Here is a 10,842-nt window from a genome sequence, read left to right as displayed (position 1 = left end):
GTACCAAATAATTATTTTCCTAAAGACAAAGCCAAAAGTTGTTATTAAACCTCAAGAATAATACTGAAAATCATAGTAGATTAAAAGCTTGCTTTATGATTGGGTTGAGGTCATTAAGACCCGGTTTAGTGATTGAGTAAATTCTCAAAACTCAAAGTTATTGGTATGATAAAGTTGTAGTATGAATGAATTTGCTAAAATTATTCTGCAACCACAAAGCACATGAAAATGATTAGCTAAATAAAAGCACCTTAATACTTTGACATAAAAATAAATAAAAAAATATTTACTTATGCTCGGATTGCAGAAATTAAATAGGACCATGAAATTCTTTAATTTCCCACCAACAATGCGAGCACGGTTTGGTTGAACTTGCTTAAAGGTAATATGAATAATTGAAGGAATTTTTTGAATAATACTAACATGGTTGAAAACATGTGGATGAAGGATATGTCATGCTATGGAAATTGATATTGGGTACACATGTACAGGTGGTACTGTGTACAAACAGTACATATAGTATTGGTATGGATGCATGTAACACATGATAGTCTATGACATATATAGCTCTATGTGTGTAATGCACAATATGTGCAGGTGCACATGATAGAATAGAAGGCATTAGGTGATTGTCTAGTATGGAAATTGACCCGGAGTGTGTATAGAAGAAAGAAGCTAAGAAGTGATTCAAGGATAAGTATTAGTGTTTTATTTCAGTTTTGTATGCATGTGATTATGATTATGATCTATGTGGATTACAGGTGATCTATAATTGAGGGGTACATATAATTTTGATGGTTATGTTTGAGCTAACGTGATATGATATTTTATACATGTTGATTAGTGAAATGTGCTAGTTTGACTTGTTGTGACTAATGTAGGGGAACTGTAAGAAGCAAGTGATCAGCAATAACACAAAGGCATCAAAAGAATGCAGGGGAAGAACATGCATTTCTTCAAATATAATGAACATGAGGAATCATGTTTAAATGGCGGGTGACATAACCTGTAATTACTCAAATAGTAATATTGTATATCAAGTTATGATATTAACCATGGTAAAAAAAAGTTGAGTTTCTGCATCTTAAATCTCTCACAGATTTATTGAAACAAATGTTACAGGTAGCAATGGAAGTACAAGTGGAGGTAAATATCCTTTGTAACTGATATATATCGGAAGATCTGCAACATATTGCAAGGCCATCAGAGCCTATAAATTCACAAACTCCTACCTGTGAGTGAGGAAAATAATATTATATGATGTAGTAATACACCAAGGATGATGTAAATTTTAGGGGGGGAGTATGTAACACCCCTCCATTGTATGTAAAACTCTACTAACCTAAGCTAAGATAAGCTAGGTGTGATGTTTAACAAGAAAAGTAAATACTTTATTAAATAAATAAAATAATTTAATCACATGGGAAAGCGAGACACCAAGAGATGAGATTTCTTGCCAAATCCCATTGGTGAATGGGAAGGATAATTCTTTTATGATAAGACTTCTAGATCCCATTCTAGATACGTTTAATGGATTGGAGATAAATATCCATTAAGCTGCTTAGCTGGAAAAAGATGTTAAGTTAAGAAAAACATAAAAGCCTTAAGGGAGAGAAAGGAAAGTTTTTATGAGGAAAAGCCCTGCAGGAGATAAAGGCGAGCTTTTCTGGGAAAAGCCCAGTCAAATGGATAAAAAAGATCAATAAAAGTAGGATGTCACTAATGGAAACCATATCATGAAAGAGGGTATTAAATACCCGTTGAAGAGATCAATAGTGGGAGTTGATCCATGGAAAGAACTCTTGGCTCCAGGGTGAATTGGAAGAATCAATTCTAGGTTGGGTGGCAGTGCTCGGTTTTCCAAGTGACATTATTTCAATTTCTCTTGTCATATTCCATTATTTCTCTTGTCAAATTCTCTGAGTATATGTGTATAATTACATGTGTGATCTTTCTATAGAAGGATGATTGAATAATGATGCATGAAAAAACTATGTAGGATGAATCATTATGTTTTAAGGTTGCCATTGTAGAGTTGGTGGTTCGGGTTATCCATGCAGAGGCCTTTTGCACCAGGGATTGCATCCACTAAAGGTCGTCTTAACTATTTATTCACTATGATTCATATTGCATAAGATATATGACAATAATACTTTAACAATGATAGTAGGACTATAAACATGTTATATGGAAAACTTAGCTATTGTGTATTTATGACAATGTCTTCATTAATGTCTATGTTAAATCTTGAAAGGAATGGAACTCGAATGCAGGATCTTGAATGATCATGATTGATTCCTTCCCCCGTGATGTGATGTATGCATGAGTAGAATTGCACATGTTAACTTTGTCTATCTGATAATTATATATAAACGCATGTGACAACTATTATATATAAGTTTAAAACAATTTAAATTTAATAGATAAACATAATATAAGTTTTTAATATTAGATAAAAAAATAAATAACAATTAATAAAATTCCATATAACGTTTAATTAAAATAAATTTAAAAAGTCCACACAAAAAGTAATCTAATAACCCAAAACCCCATTGCATCAAGTAAAATCATAATATTATAACCAAAATTACCTAATATCAAATCTCCAATACTAATTAACCCATATTATTTCTCCATAACACCCTATCACAATTATCACCTATAAAACCCCATTGCATCAAGTAAAATCATAATATTATAACCAAAATTACCTAATATCAAATCTCCAATACTAATTAACCCATATTATTTCTCCATAACACCCTATCACAATTATCACCTATATTTCCGTATAATAAAAAACCTAAAATTAAACATATAATAGATTATTAAAAGAATTAAGAAAGCTACTCCGTAACAATTATCACCTATGTTTCCTATAATAATAAAAAAAGCCCAAAAACGTAAAGTTATCCATATAATAAATTATAAAAAAAAATTAAGAAAGCTACAGAGCACTAAGTTGATAAAGATTCCGTGAAGTCGTCTATAAAATCCAAAATGATAAGCTAGTCTATTTTATTTTAGGGCATTACAGAACCCTATGTTTCACATATGTGAAAATTAAAAACTATATAACCAAAATTAAAAACTATATAACCAAAACCCTAGATACATCGTAAATTATGATATGCCAAATACATTCAGCACTTCGTATAGAATTATACATGTGAAACAATAAATTACTCTGGTCAGACTCCATTCTTTGACCTCGTTGGAGGACTTTTCGCAATTTGCATTGTAGTTTATGTCTATTTTATGTAGAAGTGCGGCTGCTTCTTGAGTATCATTTGCCGCACCAGAGGGAATCTTTAAAAATTAAAACTTCATTCGATCGTCAATAGCCGCCCCTGGTTCAGAACTTTCATGGGGATGCGATGTCTGGTACACAACCATGAAGTTCTCCATTCTCCATCCCCAGCAAGACGTACGTGAGACATTCAACGGAGGCCACTCGTTTATTCGTACACAAACCATTAGAGACCTCTCCTGGTGCATCTTTGTGAAATTCCAACGGCATTCGTGACCTCCCCACAGTGGGTCGTCTGGATCTGCAGAGACGTAGCCATCCCTGTGGAAGTATCGCCGCATCGGATGAAGCCCGCGCCAATATGGATCACAGTTCACCCAGTAATTCCCTGCTTCCTGCAATAAATTCATTTCTGTCAGTATGTCGTTTTGCCGGTTTCCTTACACATGCACCAGAATAAAAATCCATTCCTATGAATGCTTTTGGTACGAAAATTCCCTATTTTGTTCCCCATATATACTATATAAAAAAAAGCCTAATTGGGTGTATACAATGTTTATAATATTGCTTTTTTTCATAGGCGTACCCTTTTGTACCAGAAATTCCAGGTGTATGAGCACAGATCATCGGCCGTGATTCGTATCTGCAATTACATATACGCAACATATCGATATGAATTGAATATAATATTTTAACTCGCAGATACCTTACCAATCCATAGGGTTCCATCTAATTGTCCGCTGTCGTTTTCAAATTAGGGTTCTCAATTACCGTGTCTTTCATTCTAAATATGGGTTTTTAATGAATGCGATCTAGTTCTTGAAATAAAAATTGTTAGTAATGCAAAACAATTTACCCGGCGTCCTTCCTCGAGAGAGAGGCAATAGGCTGTAATTCTTGGTTCGATCTGATGCAGAAAAGTTGCTCTCACTGTAACTTTGTCTTTCCAAAGCTCTCGGCAATGTTTTGCCCACAAAATGTCGGATTCGGCCACACATTTCCACTTGGTGGAGACTGATACACTCCTAGCCAAGCTCGCAACGTCCAGCAGTGACAACACAAGAGCAAATACATCGACGCAAAGCCATTCGAACGGATCACCACGAAAGTCGTGCATCATTCCTCCAAATATTTACTTATAGCTTGAAGATCTAATAGCTTCAAACTGCTTGAAGATCTAATAGCTTCAAACTTGTATATATATTCAGTCGATAATTCTTCTTGCTACCATATATACGCTAGCATAAATACCCATATCTATTAATTTACAACATGGATAATTGCCTTTCCTATTCTGAGTCGTACAAACTGGAGAGGGAAAGATGCCTTCTCTATTCAGGCCTCTGCTGCTGTGAGCTGTAAGAACGCCTTGAGAGGAGCTTTCAAACACACCAGTATACCGTACATTGAACCCCAGCCTCTCCTCTTTCTCTTCTCCTATATCCAGAGAGAATTCATTAGTTTTCTCGGCTGTCTGATATAGATGGAAGTGGACAGTTTCGAACAAGTTGCCAAGTTGCGTGGTGTCATATCAATGTAATGAGGCCCACGTATAGTTTGTTGAATTTATATTCTCACAAGTGGCAGCATAAGTTGGCCCTCAAGGCCTTGCGAATTGCTTCACATCAGCCTTTCCACATTATTCCAACCATGTCATGAATATCTTTACTTCTGTAAGCGTATTTTTTTCACGAACTAACGCAGGACTTACCTACCATGAATATATATATAATTAGGCTTCAGCCAAACAGCGGAACTCTGAGAAGTCTAAATAGAATGACAATAATAATGTAAACAATTAAACTAATTACTCTAAATTAGCAAAATGGGATATTTATATATTATGTTTATTTAACCATTAAAGGCAGAGAGTAAATGTTTTCCAAAAACCCTTACCCTCTACTTGTGGCTCGAGATTTGAGTATAAGAGTTATAGCCTCGGCTACTTAATTTAAGTTCATAAACATGGAAATCAAAGGATCCTTACAAGTTAGTGAAACACTCAATCTAAAATAGGTGTCCACATATATGCATTAGATTCTCACGGTTGTGAAATTTGCATATCGTAGACCTATAAATATCTATGAATAGGGTGATCATGGGTATTATTTGTTTTACATCATTAAAATATGTGCTGATGCATGAAGATATGAGTTCATGTCTCATATAAAAACACCCAACTTATAAGAGAATCCTTTCACCTTTCTAACCTGTTACACAACATGTCCGAAATGCATAGTTCTTATTTTCCTGTCTTTAGTGGTTCTTTCTTCTGTTGCTCATGGTTCCTTCTGCTGTTGCTCAACATCCTGGCTATATAAATGTGTGTAATTAAAGAAAGTCGAAATAATTGTGAGTAATATTGATTTAATTGAATATTGTTTGTTTTTTTTTAATTTTATTTTGTAATTTATATTAATTAGAAATTACTTAATGTAATATAAACAAAATTGTCAACTTATATAAAAAGGTGTATGGAAAATGGGTAAAAATATTCGATGTAGTCCTGAGAGTTACACTAATCTTAAAAGTCAATAGGTCAAAGCAACCTGAAGGAGTCGTGGCTACCACGAGGAGGAATATCAACTTTACAGGTGTGAATTTAAGTAAAATAACTATGGATTTTGTAACATTGGGGATACAAAAGAATACATGATGCCATGCTCAATCTTCATCAAATAAACATCAGTGCTGGAGGACTACAAAGTTGCCGAGGATGATAGTATCAACAATAATTTTGAATTTCCGATGGAAATAATATGTTTTGATAAATATGATATATTATTATTGTTGAAAAGGTATATATTATAAAGGGTAAAAAATTATAATTCAAAATTTATAAATAGCTATTTAATTTTTTAAAAGAAAGTAAATAATTAGCTTTTAATGGATAAACTATATATTTAAAAAATTTAAGTTACTTTATATGGTGATTAGATATACATTTAAAATATGATATTAACAATAAGTAAAGGGTTCATATCATTCTAGATAAAGTAACATTAAAATTAGTTAATATTTATTTATGTGTGATTATAATACCTTTCATATGTGATTACAATATACAATATTTACAGTGAAAATAAGTTTTGATATTATTCAATCCAAAGCAAGGCAAGAACTCAAGATAATAGTATTTGTAATAGATTAAGGTATGATATTAATAAAGATAGATATATGAGAGAAGAAGTTTATTATTTATAATAATTTGGTTGCCATCAATAATTAAGATAATGACACTTATGATGAATATATGCTTGGTATTATTCAAGACATAGAAAGTGAGAATGAGCATATTCATAATGTTCCTTTTATATGTGATGTAAACCACACAATCCTTTAAAGTGAAAATGATACCTAATTATTATTGAAAATAACAATTACTTTATTCATGAAAGATAGTAACAATAAATTTGTATAAAGTATGAGTGAAGAATAATGATATCTTTTCTTGTCAAGAAAATTCCTCATGTCTTGAGATTCTCTTAGATTATTAGTACTAACACAATCACATTTACTTATGTGGTATCAGCTTATATCAAACACATTTACAATTATTAAGTGTATAATGTAAAGATAGTTATTAAAAATTAACTATTTGTAATGGTTAATAATGATATAAATAATAACATATATATATATAAACAACTATATTTTTATCTTTATCTTAATATTGTAATATATATATATATTATAAAATTTAAACCTTAAGATTTAAAATCACATATATTAAACATTAAGGTTTATTTATCCTTTGGGTTTTAAATATTTATCCCATGATATTAATAATTTCTGGAAATTAATATTTTAAAACCGAAGAAATTATGAATATTATAAACCTGAGTGACTGACACAGGAACCAATTGTTTTGAGTAATATCAACAATCAGCCCCCCACATTTTCTATCCGCTTTACAGTCCAACCTTTTCCACTCTGATCGGCTTTCCTTTGTAAAATCCCAAACACTAGTATTTCCCCTTTTTAATAGAACCGCTTGCGATTCTCCGTAGATCGTCTCACCTTCAATCTAATGGTCCAGATTATATCGCAATCGGATATCGATATGGGCAAGTGCTTAGGTCTCGGCACACACATATAGAATGTTGCGATGTGATATATTGAATGGTCCCACTGCCCATCGCCTATCGCAGTTTCCCAATGCTTCAGGTTCATTTCTTTTCCAACTGAAATATTGCGATGCTATGGATCGCAATTGCACATCGAATTGTCTTATGGCCCAAGGTCTGATAACACACAAAGGCTTTCTGCGATGCAATACTTCAGCGATTGCACTTCGCAACTGCTTAAGGCTTGCGGTCCACTCCCTTGTAACCAAACATTGTGATGCAATATGGGATGATCCAACAGTTGGGATTTAAATGGGCATCAACAATGTTAATCACACTAAAGACCTGCAATTTCCGTTAACTCTGTGTTTTCTATCATAAGCATGAAAACAAAAAAATATTCAACTCTATCCCGAATACAAATAATCAGAAGTGAAATGAGAATTTCCACAACATCATTATATAAACACACACATGGCATCAATTCTTCATTATAAAAAATGGTGACGGAGTCTTGCCTTTGGTTATATTACAGCGATTAAAAGACCTATGTTTCAATCGGGAAATCCATGCGCTATTATTTGACTCTCGCTCCACTCAATCTTCTCTCTCTCTACCCATCTGTCTACAATACATTTTTCTTCTTTTTATCAATCGAATCCCCCTCTAACTACTCACTCTCAATCTTTAAACATTCTAACAGTCAATCTCTATTTTCAAGCTCTTTTACACACATATGATAACAACTTATCTTTGGATCTAAAATAAGACAATTTCTACTTATTACAATAATGAAATACAACTCATTTCTTGAGAGATCCAACCTTCTCTGTAAAAACTGAATTTTGACCACTCAGGTCAGTGAAATTCAACTTGTTTAGCCACAACATGTGAACAGACTTTCACATTGCTAGCTAAGTCTAGATGCTCCTGCATTAGACTCTCGGGGAAGAAAAGAATCATCCTTTAGACTTTCAGGGCTTACTCCATACTTCTGGAAATTGGTTGTTATTAACCAGCTAGCAGCCTCCACTGGCTGTCCTTTCCATTTGACTAGATATTGAAAATAAATTTATCCTCTCGTTCTTTTGGATACTCTTTTCTCCAAAACAACTTCAACTTCTTTCTTAATAATCTTTGGCATTTGTTCTTCCCCGTTCAAGGTTTGAACTTCATATTCTATGGTTTCCTCCTGTAGCTCTGTCTCTGTCCCTTTGTATGGATACAAATTTGCAATATTGAGAATAGTTGATATTCCAATCTCGTTTGGCAATTCAATTTCATATGCATTAGCTTCAAACTTTCTTATAATTCTACATGGTCCTATCTTTTTCATTTTCAGTTTATTGTAAGTCTTAGCAGGAAATCTTTCTTTTCTCAAATATACTATCACTAAATCTCCCACTTGGAATTCTTTCTCCCTTCTTTCATATCCACTCTCTGTTTGTATTTACCACTGCTTTCCTATAATCTGCCTTTGACATATTCTTGAAGTCTTTGCATATGTTCTGCAAACTCTTCAGCTTTTGCACTTCTTGTCTCTTGTTTACCAAAATTTGTGAGCTCATCCACGCCTCTTGGATTCATTCCAAAAAGAATCTGAAACGCACTCATTCCAGTTGGAGTGTCATTATAAGCAATTTCAGCCTGAGCTAGTGCTAAATCCCACTAATTATGATTTTGATACACTAAACTTCTTAATATGTTTCCCAAGCTCCTGATTACTACTTTGGTCTATCCATCTGTTTGAGGGTGGTATGCTGAACTGAAACTGAGGTTAGCTCCTAGTTTCTTCCAAAGAGTTCTCCAGAAATGTCCTACAAACTTTATTTCTCTACCATACACAATACTTATAGGCATCCCATGTAATCTTACAATTTCTGAAAAAAATAGATTAACTATATGTGTTGCATCACTAATCTTCTTACAAGTAATGAAATATGCCATCTTGGAAAATCTATCTACAACAACATAAATGGAATCATTCCCTCTTTGAGTTTTAGGTAATCCCAAAACAAAATCCATGCTAACTTCATCCCACGGTTCGTCTGATATTGGCAATGGTTGATACAATCCTGTATTTCGACCTCTCCCCTTAGCATGTTGACATATCCTGCACTTATCAATAAATCTCTTAACATCAGTTCACATTTTTGGCCAATAATAAAAAGCATTCACCTAAGAAAAGGTTTTATCTTGTCAAAATTGACCAGATAATCCTCCACTATTTTTTTCCTGTATTATGTTTTCCCTCATAGAACACTTGGGAATACACAACTTGTTTCCTTTAAACAATAAGCCTCCTTTGATGAGATAATCTAACCATTGAATTCTTTTATGCACTATTGGATTTTCAACTGCTTTATAGACATCTTTGAAATCTGCATCATCTTTGTACATTTCAATCATTTCTTCAAATCCTCCAACACCAGCTTTGAATTCTTGCACAATAAAACTTACCCTGCTCAATGCATCAGCGACTTTGTTCAACTTACCACTTGTGTGCTTTATCGCAAAAGTAAAGCTCTACAAAAATTCCACCCACTTGGCATGTTTTTGGTTCAATTTAGGCTAGTTATTTATGAACTGTAATGCATGATTGTCTGAATACAATATGAATTACTTTGGCAACAAATAATGTCTCCATTTCTTCAAGGCTTGCAAAATAGCGTAAAACTCTTTATCGTAATACAAATACTTCTTCTTCACTTTATTCAATCTCTCACTAAAGTATGCTATCGGTCTTTTTTCTTGACTCAGAATTATGCCAACTGCAACTCTCCAAGCATCTGTTTCAACTTGAAATACCTTTTCAAAATTTGGCAAAGCTAAAATCAGTTCTCTGTGATTTTCCTCTTCAATAATTTAAAATTCTTGTCTGCTACTTCTGTCCACTTGAATGGCTGATTAGTCTCCTTAATTGTTTCAAGAATTGGGGCTCAAATCTGACTAAAATTTCTGATAAACGTTTTTTTAAAACTTGCAAGACCTTGGAAGCTTCTTACCTCAAATATATTTTTGGTAATAAGCCAGTTCCAAATTGCTTGGTATTTCTCTGGATCCATTTTCAATCATTCTTTAGAAACTACAAATCCCAGGTAAATTAATTATTCCTTCATAAAACTACATTTTTTCAGATTTATCAGTAATTTCTCTTTCTGCAGAGTTATTAAAACCAATTTAATATGCTCTAGATGTTCTTCCTTACTTTTATTAAAAACTAGAATATCATCAAGATAAACAATAACAAACTTGCCTGCATATTTCTTTAAGACTTCGTTCATCAATCTCATGAATGTTTTATGTGCATTACTGAGTCCAAAAGGCATCACTAACCACTCATACAACCCACTGTTTGTTTTAAATGTAGTCTTCCACGCATCTCCTTCTTGAATTCTTATTTGATGATATCCACTCTTCAGATCTATTTTAGTAAAATACTTTGATCCACTCAAACAATCTGTTAATTATCCATGCATGGAAAAGGAAATCTATACCTGATTGTGATATTGTTTATGGCTCTGG

The 10,842-nt window shown here is 33.1% G+C and overlaps 1 protein-coding gene across 2 annotated transcripts; it reads right to left on the bottom strand.

Moving 5' to 3' along the window:
• Nucleotides 1-3,086: 3,086 nt before the first annotated feature.
• LOC149140816 (uncharacterized) lies at nucleotides 3,087-4,682 on the bottom strand. 2 transcript variants are annotated; one of them, XM_089449980.1, is made up of 3 exons: nucleotides 4,107-4,682; nucleotides 3,837-3,893; nucleotides 3,087-3,645 (listed from the first exon to the last, which is right to left on the bottom strand). In XM_089449980.1, exons 1-3 carry the CDS (start codon nucleotides 4,368-4,370, stop codon nucleotides 3,319-3,321), a joined length of 648 nt encoding a protein of 215 aa, XP_089306106.1. In that variant the 5' UTR covers nucleotides 4,371-4,682; the 3' UTR covers nucleotides 3,087-3,318. The 2 variants fall into 2 exon arrangements, with proteins under 2 accessions (XP_089306106.1, XP_089306107.1); XM_089449981.1 differs by lacking the exon at nucleotides 3,837-3,893.
• Nucleotides 4,683-10,842: the final 6,160 nt, after the last annotated feature.

The sequence above is a fragment of the Pinus tabuliformis genome, chromosome X, assembly GCF_031772625.1.
Source record: "Pinus tabuliformis cultivar Carrire ecotype Pingquan chromosome X, CPIR1, whole genome shotgun sequence".
Classification (NCBI taxonomy): domain Eukaryota; kingdom Viridiplantae; phylum Streptophyta; class Pinopsida; order Pinales; family Pinaceae; genus Pinus; species Pinus tabuliformis.
The sequence above is the reverse complement of the archived record's forward strand: the minus strand, read 5'-3'. Positions and strand labels throughout refer to the sequence as shown.

What these genes read in the sequence shown, in the direction of transcription:
- LOC149140816 (XM_089449980.1), bottom strand. Translation starts at nt 4,370, where the DNA reads ATGATGCACGACTTTCGTGGTGATCCGTTCGAATGGCTTTGCGTCGAT. An exon ending in CTCTCGAGGAAGGACGCCGG is followed by an intron (nt 3,894 to 4,106) that starts GTAAATTGTTTT and finishes ATGTAATTGCAG; the next exon opens with ATACGAATCACGGCCGATGA. An exon ending in GGAATTTCTGGTACAAAAGG is followed by an intron (nt 3,646 to 3,836) that starts GTACGCCTATGA and finishes AATTTATTGCAG; the next exon opens with GAAGCAGGGAATTACTGGGT.